Raw genomic sequence first — 17,158 nt, 5'->3', positions numbered from 1 at the left:
AGATTTTTTTCAGGTTTATGTCAGAGCATGAGCTGCTTGCAGCTCCTTGGAGTCCAAGCTCACTGCCTTCACAATGACGTCTCACTGTCCCACAACAGCAATGACACTCAGGTGCCTTCATCCTTCAGCACTGAACTTCTGCTCCTCTCCTTAACAACTGCAAATAAACCTCACGAAGCAGCCTTTCCACACACGTGTAACAATTCTACAGCCATTGCTTTTCCCTTACAACCCCACTGCTTACCTGTGAGAGGAAGAGAAGGTGGCACAGGATTTCATATCCAGTGAGGGGTCCGATAAGTCCAACTCAAATATTTCTAGAGAAGCACTGGTACTGAAGGTTGCATCCAGCTGCTGAGCTGATGTACCTGCAAAGAAGGATGCTTGGCAGTGAGAAAGCCTTGATACACAAAAGATCAACTGCAAAAGCAGTACAAGGAGGGGAATAAAAACATCATCCTTGCAATGCGAAAAGGATCGTGAGATGAGGACAAGTTTCTGTTTCTGTTATTTGGACGCAGTTCTATATAGCTCTCCTCCCCATGATTCCCCCTCTAGGCATTTCTTAACCAGCAAGAACAGGAAAAGCTTTGGGCAAGTGCTTTTTCTCCCCCCCCCATGACGATGCACAGAAAATGATCAAAGTTAGAAATGAGCCGCAGGAGACAGAAAACTAGTGGTTCAGATTGCTGTCAACTTACACTGGCAGAAAGAAGAGAATGTTTGCTGTCACTTGCAGAATGTAAAGCTTTTTTTCACGCGTGACACAACTAGAGAACTCCACTAAAGACAGCATAGCATATACCCCGCTCCTGCCTTCGGGACATGAAATAACTCCTACAGCTTTCAGTTACAACCACTTCACGGCAGCCACCACACGTAGTCCAAGGCCTGCTAGCACACACTTCCCAGAAGCTCACCTGTAGCCAGGTAAATTGGGTGCTGCTGGGCAGGGCTCCATGCCTGCATGGCAGTGCGGTCAATTTCCTTCAGCTTCATTTCACTAAAAAATAAAACCAAGAAAAACAACGCTTAAAGGGAGCAAGGGGAGACGACACTGCCACACTTTCAGCAGCTGCATTTGGATTTGGCAGAAGCTGCCAGGGTGATTGCTTTCCTAAGGATATCCACAGACAGACACACATCCGCACATCCCAAAGCCATCCCCTCCAGTGCACACCCAGGAGGAAGGGGATGAGTAATTCTCCGTTGGCATAATAACACAGAGGGTACACAGAGGAAACTGACAGTTGCTGAACAGACCATAATAAAGGAAAATGTGGGCAAAGCTCCAACCGCTCTGAAAACCCTTCCTCTGGTGGCATGGAGGCACACGCCGGGCACCCCACGGCAGCCCCCTGCCTCGACCCACGGCGCAGCCCCGCCTGGAGCAAAGCCCCGCCAGACCCCCGCCGCCAGCCGGCTCGGAGCGCGGCACACCGCTGCGAAGCCCCCACCGCTCCGGTTCTGGGTCTCACTTGAGCACCCCGGGGCTCTGCCCGCCCTCAGAACACCGCGCACGGCCGGCGTCCGCGGGCCGCCTCGCCCACCGGCACGGGCGCCCCGTTTCTGACAGGAATTAAAGGGAAAAAAGGCGGAAAACGAGGGTGAGGGTGCCCGCCTCGCCTCACCTCCGCGTCCCCGGCGCTCACCCGGCCCCGGCCCGCTCCAACGTGGCAGCCACGGCCCCGCCTCCGGCCGCTGTTTCCGGGCGCGCCCGGCGCCTTCCGGGCGCGGGGCGGGGGGGAGTGGGGGGGGCCCGGCCGGCCGCCCGGCGCGGGAAGGGGCCGGTGTGCGGGGGGACGTGCCTGTGGCTCCTGCAGGCTCTCCTCCGGGCTCCTGGGGGCAGGAACAGCGGTCGGCCCTGGGAAAGAGGGAGACAGACATTAGGGGCGGCCGCCTCGCCGGGGTGTAGAGCAACCGGGGGAAAGCGGGTGCGGCAGGGGGGACTCCGGGGCCGCCTGTCCTCCTCAGCTCAACAGCAGTAATCACGGCGCTGTCATGATGTGAACAGCAGTGAGGCTCATCATCGGACAGGTGCCAGGCCGACAAAGGGCTCCTCCGCCTTGCGGGGCGGCGCGGGGGGGAGCACAGCACCCACACGCCTGAGGTACCGACCCACCTCTCACAGCAGCCGGAGCACAGCTCCGCTGCCACCTCCCGCCGCCGGAGCCTGCGGCCGCACAGGGGGCGGAACCTGTGCCTGGGGCGGGCGCTGCCCCAGCCCCATGGCGCGGCTGCGGCTCCCGCCTCGGCGCGGAGGAGCGACCACGAGCACAGGCCCCGGCGCACCGGGCAGCCGCGCAGAGCAGCCCCGCCCCTACCAGGCCGCGGCGGGAAAGGCAGCGTGCTTTCCCGGCCCTGCTATATATATAGACGGTGGCGCTGCTGCCATTGGTTGCGAGGATCGCCGCTTGTCATTGGCTACCTCTCCCTCCACCACCACTACCGGTTGGCTCCGTTCTCTTCCCATTCCGACCGTCCACTTTCCCTGCTTACATCAGACCGAAACGGAACTGCAACACCGCTAGGAGGCGGCCCGCAGCCGCCGCCCGCCAATGGAGAAGCGTCTTCCGACGCGGAGGCGGAGCTGTCGCGGCTTGCGAGCCAATTGAGAAGGAGAAAGCTAGACGGGCAGGCGGTGTCAGCCAATGGGCCATCGCGTTCCGTGCCGGGCCGGTCGTGCCGGCGCGGCGCGGCGGTGCTGGGGGGCAGCCATGACGCGGAGCTGCTCGGCGCTGGGCTGCACCACCCGCGACAACGGGCGGAGCCGGGAGCGCGGCATCTCCTTCCACCAGTGAGTGCGGCCGTCCCCCGTGGCGGCACCCCGCGTCCCGCCCGGGCGGGGCGAGCGGCTCCCTCTCTCCCCTCCCCCGTAGGTTCCCGGTGGACGCCGCGCAGCGCCGTGAGTGGATCCGCGCCGTGAACCGCGTGGACCCGCGGAGCCGCCAGGCCTGGCGGCCGGGCCCCAGCGCCATGCTCTGCTCGCGGCACTTCACCGAGGCCGACTTCGAGCGCTACGGGATGCGGCGCAAGCTGAGGCGGGGGGCCGTGCCCTCCCGCTTCCCCCGCCCGGTGCGTGCGCTGCCGGCCGCCCTCCCCTCTCCTTCCCCCGCTAGGAAGTTGTGCTGGCCCCGCTAGGCGCTCACCGCCCCTCTCCTTCCCCCGCCAGGAGCCGCGGGGCGCCGGCCGGCGGAGCCCCCCCGCCCGAGCCCTGAGGCAGGCGGGCCTCACCCCCGCCGCCGAGGACCACAGCTACACCGCGGCGGGGCAGCGCGCAGCGGGCGCGGAGGCGCGGCCGGCCCCGGCCCCCCCGCAGAAGCCTCCCCCCGCGGCCGGGAGCCGCCCCGCCGCGCAGCAGCCCGCAAGGGTGTCCAGCATCCTGATGGAGCTGGTCGATACCCAGCAGCTTCCCGAGGAAACCGTGAGTTTGCTGCAGGCCCTGGTTGCAGGTACCGCTGGGGGCGTTTGCTGGGGCCCGGCGTCGCGGGGTCCCCGTTCCCTCGCCGCGGGTTTCATGCAGGCCTGTAATTTTCTGGCATCGGTAATCCGCAGCCGTTGGGAACCTGTAGCGCAAAGGCTTTGCCGTTTGTATGTCTGGAATGCAACCGCCAATGCTGCAAGGTGTTAGAATCTCCCTAAAAATGCAGTTGCTCGAGGCTGGGGTCGGACCTGTCGCCAGGGCTGTTAGATGAGACCTGGCCGGTGGCCCCAGGGTGTCTGTGAATGGGAAAACCCCCTTGTCTGTGCTGTCCGGACACGGGCTCTGTCAGTGCCAGTAACAGAGCCTGAAGAAGCCATTTCAAATTGCCGTCGGCCGCTAACGGCTTCACTGCACTCATTCTGAAGCAGCAGCACCCGCGTGTAAGATACAGCCTTTACTCAAAACTGGGGAGTGGTATTAGGTGGGAAAAGAGGGGAAGGACGTGCTGGGGACTTGGCCTGAGCGTGGGCCACACGCTCCCTAGCCATTCCTCTCTCTGTGAAGAAGTGATGCACAGTGACAGCATTGCTGAGCCCTGCTCTTCACGTCAGGCTTCAGAACCGAGCGATTCCAGAGGCTGCCACATTGCTTTGTATTGTGTAGTTTGTATTTTACATCCCTGTGTTAACTTACCAGCTGATTTATTTGCTTCTCTAAAGCTGACAAGCTCTTGGTTTGTTTGGTTTGTTTTGTTGTGGTTTTTTAACCAGATCTGCCTTGTGAGTTACGCAGCTGGAGGCACATGACAGAATACTCACCAGAAATGAGGCAATTCGCTTGTATTCTCCACCTCTACCATGTTAAGGCCTATGATTATCTGCAGAAGATTCTTCCCTTCCCTCATCCTCACAGCCTGACCAAGCAAGTTTTTATTCATTCATTCATTCTGAGCGTATTGCCAGGTACTCGTATAGCAAATACGTGTAACAGATCTGTCCTGAAAACATTCAGCGGTAGTAGTTTTTCCTCTGCTTTAAGTAACAGAAGCAGAGTAGGAAGCAAATGTCAATAAACATTGATACACCTCGTCTCAGAGAGTTGGTATGTGGGTCACAGCATGAGATTATCACATTACTCACACCAACGATTTTGGAGTGTGGAGTTTGCTGAGTATTCCCAGATGAGTATGTGTGAAGAAAAGCTACATTTCAGGGCCTCAGCTGCTGTAGGGCCTGTATGTGTTTACTGTTCACTGCGGAGGAAGGAGGAATTAAAAAACAGGTGCTTTACTGCATTGGCACATGCTTTTGACCTGTGATGTGCAGTGCAGGCTTGTGAGAGGGGTCGGACAAGCCGAACAGCGGAAGGAAGGGCAAATAAGAGTAAGGTCATCTAAAAAGCAGCAGCAGGAGGCAGTGTAAAGGGAGCCGCTGCAGTACTTCACCAACAGCCTAAACCAGGTGAGGAGAGATGGGCAGGATTAAGTGTCAGCAGAGGAAATGAAAACCAATAGGACTAAACATGGAAAACTTTGGGACTGTTTTCTGGAAAAGGGAGTGGTCAAGAAGAGGGCATGAGAAAGCGAAGGACTGCATAAAGCAATTAGACTAGAGCTTTGTTTTTTCTCACCTTGCCCCACAAGGACTCTGGGAAGTTAGTGAATCTTGACAAGTGTCTGTTTCAAAGTTACAGAAGGGAGATACTTCTGTATCATAACTCCTTTGCGTAACTCACGGCAAGTAGTTACGTAGGCTCAGAATTTAATACCTGAACTGCTATCAGACCCATTAACAAGGAGTGCAGTTGTAACAGCACACAAAACAAAAGCTGAAGAAACTCTCCCCCTACAGGTTTTGAATCTCAGATTCCTGTAGTGCAATTGGAGGATACCCGACAGATAACAGACGTCCATGCCAGCCTGTGGGGGTTTCACACAGTATCTTCCAAATAATCTGCTTGAAGGGGTGCAAGGAGCTAGTGGACGGAGCATATTAAAGGGAGTAGCGTTCCACACAGGCTGCCAAGGCTTTCCCATCTTCCAAACTGGAGTACGATGTACAGCGTGGAGAAAGCCAGCTGGGAAGGAGAGCAGCCTGGTGTTGCTGACCCCCTGCATACCCTGATTTGTACTTCTGTATTTGGTTTAATTTTTTTTTCCTGTTGTCCTGATTTCCTATATGTTGGAGAGGCAAGAAACTGCTTTGTTATTTCCCTCGATGGTCAGTACTTTCATTTGGCTTCCCATAGGGTGTGAGAAAAGAAAATCAGAGTATGCATTAGGAAAGGCAGGGCTGCTTGCTTTATACTCTGTGCCTTTGCCTGCCCTGCACGGCTGACCATATCTCCTAAGAGGTAAAAGGTGCTGACTGTTGCTTCAGTTTTCTCAGCTTGCCTAATCACATCCTCTTTTTCCTCTCCTCACCCCTCCACAGTTGGCTGTCTACTAATGAGGCTACTGCAGGCTTCAGCAATGACATTTTTCTCTGCCTTGAGGAAAAGGTGGAGAGAGGGGAACGGGCCTACCGCTACTGCACCCTGATGGTACAAGACATGTCCCTGCAGAAGCAGCAGGAGTGGGACCCACAGACGCAGCGCCTGACAGGCTTTGTTGACTTGGGAGCAGGCACCCTTGATGCTGATGAAGCGCCGCTGGCCTCAGAAGCGATAATCCTCATGGCAGTCGGCACCTTGAGTCCCTGGATGGCTCCACTTGGCTACTTCTTTGTGAACAGCACGACTGGCCACTTACTTGCTCAGCTGCTTCGTCAGACCATCAGTAAGCTGAACAACATTGGCATCACGGTGTTGGCTGTGACGTCAGGTGCCACCGCTCGTGGTGCTGAGACTGCCAGAGCTCTGGGGATCAGGATAGATCCCGAAAGGATTCAGTGCACTTTCCAACATCCGCCAGACTCTGGTCACAGCATCACGTACTTCTTTGACATTTGCCATGTGCTGCAGCTAATAAGGAATGCTCTGCAGTGCTTCCAGAAGATAGAGTGGCTCAGTGACACCGTGTGGTGGCAGCATGTGGTGGAGCTGGCAGCTTTGCAGGAGCACAGGGTGTTAGAGCCATGCAGTCCCAAGTCACGAAGACTGGGAAGTAAGGAGAGTTACCACCTGAAGGTCAACCTTGCTACCCTGTTGTTCAGTGAGGGTGTTGCTGATGCACTGGAACACCTCCAGAAGCTGGGCCTAGCCTCATTCCAGAACTGCAGTGGTACCGTCAAGTTTGTGCGTTTGATGAGCCGTCTGTGCGATGTGTTTCATGGTAGAGGTCCCTGTAGAAGGGAACTTGAAAGGCCTTTGCTAGCTGGAGATTACACCAAAATAAGCCACCTCTTTAATGAGGCCAAGAGCTCCTTCACCACTTTAACAGACTCTATGGGGAAATACATTATTAAAAGCAAACGCAGACTAGGTCTTCTGAGTTTATTGCTCAATGCCGAAAGCCTCCAGTGGCTTTACACCAACTACGTATGTCCAGAAGGCACTCCTTCCCACCACCTCCTGGCCTATGCCTTCAGCCTTGACCCACTGGAGCTGTTCCTCAGGGCCCTCCGGCAAGCCTGTGGCAGCAGCCCCACCTGCACTGTGTTCCAGGCCGCTTACCACAGACTGCTGGCCAGCTGCAGCCTGGCACCAGGCTTGTCACGCAGCAGTGGCGCAGGCAATACAAGCTCCTTGGACATATCCTTGTCTCGCAGGAGAGATCTGACCCTTGGCAGCATTTGTGCTCAGTATAACCCAGCTCATGGGAAGACACTGACAACGGAGTACCCCTATTGTGCAGGCCTTCTTTTGCATGGCTCTGCACTGAGTAATGCACTGACAGACCTATCGCTGCACGCACAGAGCATCACCTGCATCGCAGGCTTTGTTGCTGAGCAATTAGCCTCTGACTTGCAATGCGAGGCTTGTCTTGCTTCCCTCTTTGAGTCAGATGACAGCAGGCCAGGATGCGGGTCAGTGCTTTACATAAAAAAGTTAGGTGGAGTGAGTCTGCCCTCAGCAAGTGTGTACCACATAACAAACATTTTGGAACGAGTCCTGAACCGGTATGGCGAAGTAGGAGACGGCAACAAAACCACCAAGCTATGGTGCTTGTCTCTAGAAGAGAAAGTCTTCCAGGAGCTTCTGGGAGAAAGCTCCCTCTTCCCTACTCTCATGAACCATTTATTTGATGGGGAGTTGTGCATCAACAATCACTACACAATCCTAGTAAAGGAAATAACACGATGTTATTTAAACATCAGAATAAACTGTGCCAAACACCTGAACTTGAAATACCATTGTGGAAGGCACAGACCGAAGGGAAAACATTTGTTTCCATCACCACTGGGTGGCTCTCACTGAAGCCAGACCCACATGGGGTCACAACTACTCACTGCTGTTCCAAGGATGCCTGTCCCCCACTGAGGCTTGGTGATGGCCAGGTCCAGGCAACACATGTGAGGAAATTATGTGTCTTCCCATGATTTGGCCAACAAAACTGATGTTGATAAGCGGTGGTGTGTTGTGCCACCACTAACCATCTGATCAGAGTTTGGCTGAGCAAAGCAAGGAAGTTCATCTGATCCTGTGTTCCATCTAGCAATCCTGCAAAGCAGCTGCATGTTTCACAAGATTTGCGTGGCAGTTCACAACGAGCAATGGCTCCTCAAGGTGTCTGGCAAAGTGGCAGAGGTGCTGGGTGGCTTAGTGCTGTAAGCACTCTTTTGGGGAGAAAATTGATGCATATTCCACACTGTTGGTGAGATCATGTGTGCTGGCACTTTGATTTCAGCAAAGCAGATCTTCTTTAAAAAAGCTGGAGGCAAGAAAGCCTGCAGAGCTTTTACTTTAAAAGGAAAATAAAGACATAAGAAAATGGCACTCAAGTTGTACACAAGCTCTGATCTCTACTCCTACATGTCTCATCAAACAGCTAAACAAGGTGCTTAAGCCTGAATCCCCTGGAAGGGGCACTGTGATATCAAACTACCCCTTAAAGCCCCCTGTTTTACAAGTGAGGTAGTGAATGCTCAGCAAAGAGGCTGTTCTCCACAGAGGTGAGAGAGCAGTGCTGAGGCTGTGACAAGACTGTTGTGCCCAGCAGTACCCAGGGGCACTGACACCCTCTTCTCTGGGCAGGAGCCCCAGGCATCAGCATATGGGTGTGCTGCAGCAGGGTGTGTGTTTCAGGTCCTATTACACGGCCCCATCAGGTCACCTGCTCCACTGTGCCACATGGCCCTGTCCTCCCAGAGCTGTTGTGTGTCCTGCAGCACAGGCCATAAGGCAGTTTCCGCTTCAGATGCTGTTTCCACTGGTGACTTGAGTCATAGATTTAATGCCACCAAGCAGGACAGGCTTCTTCAGTCAGTTCATTGCTGTGGCAAGGAAGCTGCCTTGGTATGCAGTGCTTTACCTGGAATAGAGAGTTTGGCGTAACTGCTGCTAAATGGCTTCCCTTTGCCACGCAGAACAGCACTTGCATCCATAGAGATGCAAGGCAACTATTTCCCACATAACTCTGGCTGTTCAAGTTACTTTTGAGCTGCATGTTGGAGATGGGATGAAAAATGATGTACTGTGTGCCAGGGCAGGAATAATATTCAACGTGCCGTTATGCCTACTACTGACTTGACAAAACCGTCCCTGGTTGGTTTGGGTTCTTCCTCCTCCCTTTAATCCTACTCACTCATGGCGGGCGCAGAGGTGCTGTGCTCAAGCACTCAATTCTTCAGGCTCTGCTTTGAGAGCAGCAGCACCGCAGAACTTCGTATATTCTCTGGTGGGAGCAGCAAACCAAGAATCTCTATAGTCGTTTTCACAGTCCAGTTACCTATGAAAAAACCCATGTTGAAGCTGTTGCTGCCATGGAGCCATTCCACCTACAAGAGACTCTGCAGGAACCGTTTCCCTCCCATATAAGATCTTTAGGACCACTGACAAAATGCTGCTGAAATCCCAGTGGTAGATTGTTTGCACTCACGTAATGTTTTAACATTTGTATTGCCTAAACCTTCGAGCCCCAGTATGAGCTGAGCCCCAGGGAACAGGCATTTCCTTGCTGTGCATTTTTTTCAGCTGAACATAAGCCTGTTGCCACTTCTGTTTACATCTGAGGCAGCCTGTCTTGCTTGATTCATACTGAGCCTCCTCCCAAACAAGAAGCTCTTGCATGAAGATGTGCATGAGCTCCTGGCTGCTGCGGTGAAGTTGTGAATATAGTAGGTGTGCTGTGCACAGAGCTCCCCCCACCTCTGAATTTCTCGTGGGTTTTCTGCAGTTGCTGCTGATGGGTAAACTGAGCTAGAAACCACTAAGCATACAGGCTGATGTCAGCCTCTGTGCATTGCCATGGCTGACCTGCCTGTACTCATGACCACCACAGTTCACACGTCCTTTTGTAATTCACTGAAATATTGATGACAGAGGTTTTCAAGAGATGTTGAGGAAGTTTTACAGGGCTTGGTAGGATAATGTTTGAACAAAAGCACATTATAAGAAAAAAGTGTGGCAATTACCTAATTAACAAAGCTATCCAGTATTGTAAGAATGCTTGACAGTTGTTGCAGGAACCCTGTACCAATTGCCATTATTTTCCAAGAATACAGACCTGCTGTTTGCCCACCACAGATACTGCTGGCTGTACTCGCACCGCGGGAACTGTCAGGTTTCAGTGGAATTTTTCAGCATTCCTAACTCCACAAATGCAACAGAGTGATTTTCTGCACCACTCCCTTTTCCACAGTGTCTTTTGAACACTGCATTCTCTTCCCAGCAACTCCTCTGTCAGACATTCACTCTCTCTGTAACACTCTCACTTTTGCCACCACCATGCCCCCCACTAGGTCCATACAAACCCATCCGTAAGTCACTCTGACACCTCATTCCTTCTCTTGGTCCTTTACAACAGCCCAAGGTAACACACAGTTTCCTCTTGCAGTGGTTGGTGCGCTATAGGGGGAAAAGCTCAGTCCAGTTACATCTTCTGTTCACTCAACATCCCAACAACACTCCTAAGGCTCCCTGAGCATTGATTGTATATTGCCTTTACCAAGCTGCTAAAAAAACTGAGCACAGAAATCAGATGCACAAAAATAAACCCAGGTTTTACTTTGCAGAAACAAACCACAAGCTCTCTTAACTGACTTGTATTCTGGAGTGCAACTGGGTAATACGGCTTTGCAAGAGCTGCTCACAAAGCTCCCCCCCAACAGAGACACAGTAAGACACAAATGCCACAAGAAAATGGTGCGTTGCATCCCGCTAACAAGCAGTCTAAGGCTCTCAACAAAGCTTTGCTGGGCTTCAACAAGCCCTGTGTAGTACCCTGCTGTCTTCCAAGAGCGCTGCAGAATGGCCTTGCACATCTTTCTGCTCAGTCCAAGCCTAACGCTTGTCCAGCCAGTGCACACTGAAAAAAACCTATGCTCTCTCATTAAAGAGTTTAAAAGAATTTGAGAAATCATCATGTGGGCTCAACTACCTGGTGTTGGCTTGGTTGACACATTCTGGCCATGTCACAGTGTGCCAGGAATTGTTATGTATGACAGTACCCAGTAACCACGGGTTTCTCTCTGGTAGGATTCCATCTCGTACTGAAAATGCCAGCCCGTACTTGCATCAGAAGTGGGCCTAGTGCTAATGGATTTATTTTGATATTTCAGTGAGAATCTTCTGTGTATATTTGTCAGTGCTGAAGGAAAGGCGTGCAGAAAAATCGTATTTACAGAATAGTATAAATGTTTATTTTTCTTTGTGATTTATCTGACTGTTTTATTTGTACAATATAGAAAAGTGTATTCTTTGAATAGGTCTAGTAAATATAAATTTAATTTTTCTACTTTCAGATGTAAACAGAACTAGAAAATGAACCCTTGCCCCATTCCCAATTATTTTTATGTAACTGAATGAACTTGACTGTAAGTCTTGTCCAGCAGTTTGATGCAAATGGCTAAGGAAGTACAAAAACCAATTCACACATTCTACACCAGGGAGAGGGGAATCCAAGCTTAATGTTTAAGAAAGCTTGTTCAAAACAAAATAGAAGAACTAAGAGCATTTGATTGCACCTTCAAAGTCTTTACAAGCAAAATATTCTCAAGCAATATCATCATACATAATTACAACTGTAATCTAAATCTCACAAGTGTTTTTTGCACACTGTATATAAATACACATCACAAAAGGTGCAATTTAGAGTAAGACATGGAATATTTACAAAATTAACATGGATTGAAGTCTAAACAAAAGAAGGCATATTGCAATCAGAAAAATACTGTAAATAGGTATTACTTTATTCACTTACACTAATTTACATTTATACAAATCTTACTGGACATACTATATTAGGTCACTAGAAGTAAACTGAATATCCGCACTATCTACATGTAAAGTTACTGCACTGATTTTTTTTTTTAGTAAATCCAAGTCCTAATTATGAAAAAAAAAAAAAAAAGAAAAAATATGGCATTTACTTACACAAGAGGTGGATTCCCATTTCAGAGGTTTGCAAAAACACACTTGCTATTTATGCTCAGGGAGATGTTAATAGCAGACAGGGCCCTTCAGATGGTGACTGGCAGGTCAAAACTTAACCTGCAATGGCCACTCGATGGACCCGCCAGCACTGCCGGCCACCTCCCAGGCCCTTTCTGCCCCTGAGGCATTTAGAGGAGGCAACAGAGAAGGGTGGAAGGGCCTTCTGCTCAGTGTGCAGGACTGTGGGACGAAGACAGAAGTGGAAATATCCTCCCATCCCATTGCCATCATGCATGGAGGCACTTGGCTCTGCTGCTGGTTTGCCTAGCCCCTACCTTTCCCCGGCCTGGCCCTGCTAGAAAACCTGGAGGAAGAGCTCCAGAATACATTTCTCTGTATTAAGTTTTACACAAGGAATACAAAATCCTTTTTGGAAAAACCTAGCTAGTTCAGGTTGCACTGTTTAATAAAAATGCCTGTGATTAAACACGGTTATGGATATTCATGGTAGGTAAGTAAGTAACCTACCAGGTTAATTCTGCAAATGTGTTCCACTATCAAAAAATGTATTCTGAGATTGCCTGTAACAAATACTGAAAAAATCCCCTGCCCTAGTCTGTACACACTATAGTTGATTCCCCTTGCCCCCCTTGCTGTGTGTAAAATGATCCATGCCTCTGTTTTGGTAGCAATCCTGATTCTGTGCTAGCATCCTCTCTGGTCACAGCTCTCACAGTCATTCTAGACAACACTAAAAAAAACCTTACACCCCAAGTAAATTGCCAACACACAGAGAAGCAGCATCCTGAAGACCTACAGCCAGGCTGAACATGATCCCTACCTGTGTTTGCAAGTCGATTCAGATGCAGATTGTTTCAAGTCCTCATTAAAACAACTGTGGTTCCACTGTCTCCCATGGCCTCAGCTTCTCAGACTTAACACTCTTCCAGGGTTACAGCTCAATCCTAGAAAACACAGTGGACCGCACAGCCCTACCTCCAGTGAGGGATCAGGCTGCTGCAGACCTCTGAAAAACCAAGCTTCACCTAAGCAAGAGCTTAGGTAACACCGAACACTGGGCAAACAGTCTGGCATTGTGGCGTGGCTGCTCTTCTTCACTTCTGAGAACAGGCCACTGTCTGTCTTAGCCTTCAAGCTCCATCTTAAGAAACATCTCAGCTTTCAGCCATGTTCCTATTAAAAAAATTCCCATTAATTCCTTTTGCCTCTTAAGTTTCTTGGGCCCTGCTCCAATGAGAATCTGCAAGCAGCTCCTTTGTATTATCACCTGTGTATTTCACAGTGCTCTGTGCACTACATGAACATGCTGTGTCATTTCCTAAACACAAGTACTGCCTTCCATTTAGATGCTCATTTTTACACACTTCCTTTCAGAACTATCTTGGATACACTGGTACCTCCTTATTATGGACCTGTTTGCCAAAAGTTGCTTGGCTGTTGACAGCTGTGTTTTCCTGTATTCACAAAGAGATGCAACTTCATACACTGTAAATAATATATATTATAATAATTTATATATGCCCCAGGCAATTATTCTGGGGGAAAAGGGAGAACACATGTAATTATTTAGAAATCCAAGGTAAAAGCTGTACATCAGGAAGAAGAATTGACCTTTAGGCATTGTCTTAAGTAGAAGAGGATTTAGCTAAGATTTAAAAGGCTCTACATCTTGTTATAAAAGATTTTCTTGTTTCAATCTTAAGCATGTCAATTTACAACAAGCACCAAATTAACAAATATTATTAAATCCTCTACGCCAAAGTGTCCCTGTGCCTTAAGTGTTCTGTTCAGTCCGCCTCATTATGGCTCATGTGCACGAGTCAGCAGTTCATGGCACAAGGGTCACTTTTGGACTTCCCTGCAGAGTTAATAACTCTCATCAAACAGCGTCCAAACTCCTCCAGTATCATGCGCTCTGCTGCAGCTTTTGACTTGCCCATCTTCTCCGCTTGCTCTGCCTGTGCGAGAAGGCATTCGCAGGTTGCGTCAGCTACCTCCTTGGTTACAAATGTAAAGGGCAGCCTGAAACAAAGAAAGATCCACTCGCTCTCAGCAAAAACACAAAACGCACCTAACTCCATGGCTGGTCAACTGTTTAGTACGAGGACTGATGAGATTTCATCTGTCTCACTGCTTCCAAGAGCCTTCAGACAGCTAACAGGGAGTGAATAAACCAGAGTTACAGTCAAATGAACTGGTGGGCCACTGTGCTTTGGTGCCTGCCTCTATTGATGTAGATTTTGAAATAGGCTTTGAAATGCCCAGGTACATATAACAATTCTCCAGCTTTTACTATAAGGGTAGCTCAAGAATTACATTCTGTCAGTAAATGTGACACTCGTACTTCATGTTTTCTGCGAGCATATGTGCAACCACAAGAAGACAACACTTAGTTACACGCTTGAACACAGCTAAGCTTGGCATACCCTAGGTTCCACAGAAAGCACGGCTGTGTGAACAAAAAGCTCCATTCACCTGTGTGCTCCCGCTTCTACAGCTTACACAGATAACATTCAAAAATGACAGGGACATACCGGTCACGTACATCAGAAAAAATACGTTAGAAGCAAATGAAACAGGGTGCTGCATTAACTTACTTCCCACCACCGCTGCTGAGTGCTGGTGTTGGCCTTGTCAGCAGATCTGAGATCTGGGAAGATAGCTTGGTCTTTGCAGCTGTCTGCTGCTGGACCCTAACTTCTGCAGCATCTGCTAAATGCATCAATGTCTTTCGCTCTGGGCTTTCTTCAAAATTTTTACAGCCAATGCATTTGCATATGGAAGAACACATGATTTTTGCCTGAAAGGAACAAACAAAACGTGAGAAACCCATTGCACCCTTGACTCTCTTTATGGCAAGCCACAACGAAAAGAAGATCTTTAATCTTTTATCAATTAGCCACTAGAAGAAACCCCCAAGTAGCTGTTTCCTCTCTAAATTCTCACCTCAAACTGAGATGCCTTCCCAGAATGCATACTTGAATCAAATGCAAACCAGTGGTTTCCCACTCATCCCCTTCTTCAACAACCTACATGTTCCAGTGGAATTTAGGTGGTTGAGCTATGAGGAAGGTCAGTCTGCCACTGCTTCTGCATGCACAGACCAGTTAGCTGATGCAACAACAGCTTTTGCTTTTGTCTGTCACAGACATGTTCTATCCCAGAGCATCTGTGGGGTGCTGTTTCAAATCCTCCAATGGACCTGGTGCAGTAGATTTCTTTAGGAAATACTGCTGTTCAGTAAAGGACAAATCCAAGCCTGAGTTCAAAGTCGCTACATTTAAAATAAATTTATGTTTATACATATATAAAATATAGATAAGTTTAAACATAAGTTTAAACTTAAACTTATATAACATAAGTGATAAATTTTGCCATATACATGTCTTTCTATGTGCAAACCGCTGGAATAAGAGAAAGAATCATAGCAATAGAAAAGAAGAGAAGAGAAAACATTATAGCAATACAAAGAGACAAAGCAAGTCGGAAAAGTCACAGCACTAAAGGGAAAAAGGCAGTATCTTTAAGATGAGGTAATGTTTCATACCTCATAACATTCACAGTAGTTTTTGAGACATCCCGAGCGTTTACAGTTACACCCTTTGCTGTGTCTTCGATCCGATTCTCCTTCCTTTCCTTTTCCTATTTTGGGCTTGAAGGCTTCAGGGTTTCTGTCAAGGCAAGCCTGTCAACACAGACCCAAAGGGTCAGTCACTGCATGTGGGGAGCGGAATTTAAAGGTGCAATAAAAGAACTTCAGCCTTGCACATGTGGGAGGAGATCAGGACATTATATACCCGCTCTGTCCCATGCCGCAGCTTCAGAACATACAAGCTAAGTGGCTTTCATCCCTCACCTTTATTGCTTTTTGCCTATCATTTTCATGGTCCAGGTTGTTATAACAATTTGTACAGTTGCAGTTATTGCAGAATTCACCATTTGCAAAACAATCACAATACCTGAAACAGAAGATGCAGAAGGCATTTGTAAACATGTCTATTACATTGTCATTAACAGAAGTTCCTAGCCTGGTGATACACCTATGTACCAATAAGGGTAAGGGCCACCCTATGTTCAACTCCACACGTACAAGTGGTATCAGCCTCCTTGCAAAGCCTAAATCCTCCAGTGCAGGTCTAGTTGCTGTCTAAAGACACAGGTATAGCTCAAGAGTTTGTCTGAGCTGATGTTGACGTAGCACAGGTCGCCACAGAAGCAAGAAAAGCTAATGAGGCTTTTTTCTAGGGTGACTCCTGGGTGGCTGACCCACATATTAAGGGCCATCCTGCTGCAGCCCATCTTGCAGCCAGTTCCTAGCCCTGCCAGTTCAAGCCGGCCTTCAGGAGCTCTCATACAGCTGAAACAAAAGGCAAGCGATTGGACTGCCAATCAACAGGCAAACTGACTAACATAACGAGTCTTTTTTTGTTAGTTTTGCCCATAAACTGTTTGCAGCTGTGAACTGAGGCAGAGTTCACCAAAGCAGGGATGGAAGAACAGAAAAGGAGTAAGTGGTACACCTCATAGGCTTTGAAGCACAGGTAATGAGGGAAAGGACCTGAATGAGGATAAAGCTGTGGTTATCAGAAACTTTTTAAAGGGACAAGTATGTGGATAAAAACCAGAATATTGACGCGAAAAGCCAATCACATTGCCAGGCCTCTTATGTACCTCTGCTACCTCTCACCAAAAACATGATCTCACCATCCCATCGGTCTGATATGTGGAAGCACCACATTCATCCCCAGCTCAAACATGGCTCTGGGCCACAACAAACTGCCATGCTTCAATGCTTCCAGTACCACCTCTAGCTATAGCTGATAGAAACTGCGGATCCTCGTCAGCTGCTTTTCAAAAGCTGCTGGGAGCATACGTTCATCTTTAAGGAGCCCACACCCCTTGCAAAACTGGCTTCCTGTGGCTTGCCCTGGGTAACACTACAAGAACTAGATTAGGGTTGCCCTGGAGTCCACTACAACTATTCAGCTTCTTGAACTGCATTTGAGTGATTTTTAGCATCCTGAATGGTCTCAGGGATAAAACCACATGAAAAGCTTTTTCAACCTGTAATAGCTCTCCTTTCTGCCTTGTTTGAAATTCAGTAGTGGAATGGTCCTGGTTTCCGAAACAAAGAGTGCCAGCATCAGCCCAGAGCATCAGTGAGCATACAACTACTCCGAGTTCTCTTCTTTGTAGAATAGGCTACATGCTTACCTTCAACATTCATTAGGGAAAAAGCAA

At 49.2% G+C, this 17,158-nt stretch overlaps 3 protein-coding genes across 19 annotated transcripts in view; 1 reads left to right on the top strand and 2 right to left on the bottom strand.

Annotated features, from left to right (window-relative positions):
* SEC31A (SEC31 homolog A, COPII coat complex component) overlaps nucleotides 1-2,327 on the bottom strand; it is a 45,597-nt gene extending 43,270 nt beyond the window's left edge. For 5 of the 11 annotated variants that reach the window (XM_080408411.1, XM_080408417.1, XM_080408416.1 and 2 more), the window contains exons 1-4: nucleotides 2,123-2,327; nucleotides 1,632-1,864; nucleotides 921-1,003; nucleotides 245-368 (exon numbers count right to left, since the gene is read on the bottom strand). In XM_080408411.1, the coding sequence (XP_080264537.1) occupies nucleotides 245-368; nucleotides 921-999 (203 nt within the window). In that variant the 5' untranslated portion in view covers nucleotides 1,000-1,003; nucleotides 1,632-1,864; nucleotides 2,123-2,327. The remainder of the gene's footprint in view (nucleotides 1-244; nucleotides 369-920; nucleotides 1,004-1,631; nucleotides 1,865-2,122) is intronic. The other 6 variants (XM_080408412.1, XM_080408420.1, XM_080408421.1 and 3 more) reach the window with 3 other exon arrangements.
* A 160-nt stretch (nucleotides 2,328-2,487) lies between these two features.
* Nucleotides 2,488-12,360, top strand: THAP9 (THAP domain containing 9). Its single transcript, XM_080410728.1, has 5 exons — nucleotides 2,488-2,797; nucleotides 2,880-3,075; nucleotides 3,173-3,452; nucleotides 4,195-4,345; nucleotides 5,857-12,360. The coding sequence occupies exons 1-5, from the start codon at nucleotides 2,652-2,654 to the stop codon at nucleotides 7,778-7,780; spliced, it is 2,697 nt and encodes an 898-aa protein (XP_080266854.1). The 5' UTR covers nucleotides 2,488-2,651; the 3' UTR covers nucleotides 7,781-12,360.
* Nucleotides 11,677-17,158, bottom strand: part of LIN54 (lin-54 DREAM MuvB core complex component) — a 40,801-nt gene continuing 35,319 nt past the window's right edge. For all 7 annotated transcript variants that reach the window (XM_080410844.1, XM_080410846.1, XM_080410845.1 and 4 more), the window contains 4 exons: nucleotides 15,774-15,876; nucleotides 15,465-15,602; nucleotides 14,515-14,717; nucleotides 11,677-13,939 (listed from right to left, as the gene is read on the bottom strand). In XM_080410844.1, the coding sequence (XP_080266970.1) occupies nucleotides 13,738-13,939; nucleotides 14,515-14,717; nucleotides 15,465-15,602; nucleotides 15,774-15,876 (646 nt within the window). In that variant the 3' untranslated portion in view covers nucleotides 11,677-13,737. The remainder of the gene's footprint in view (nucleotides 13,940-14,514; nucleotides 14,718-15,464; nucleotides 15,603-15,773; nucleotides 15,877-17,158) is intronic.

The sequence above is a fragment of the Falco punctatus genome (genome assembly GCF_963210335.1).
Source record: "Falco punctatus genome assembly, chromosome: 1".
NCBI lineage: Eukaryota > Metazoa > Chordata > Aves > Falconiformes > Falconidae > Falco > Falco punctatus.
This window is presented reverse-complemented; position numbering and strand designations above follow the sequence as displayed.

Excerpts from the sequence above, each read along its gene's own strand:
- THAP9 (XM_080410728.1), top strand. The coding sequence starts at position 2,652 with ATGGGCCATCGCGTTCCGTGCCGGGCCGGTCGTGCCGGCGCGGCGCGG. Across the intron at positions 3,453-4,194 it reads GCTGCAGGCCCTGGTTGCAG|ATCTGCCTTGTGAGTTACGC; the intron begins GTACCGCTGGGG and ends TTTTTTAACCAG. Across the intron at positions 4,346-5,856 it reads CATCCTCACAGCCTGACCAA|TTGGCTGTCTACTAATGAGG; the intron begins GCAAGTTTTTAT and ends ACCCCTCCACAG.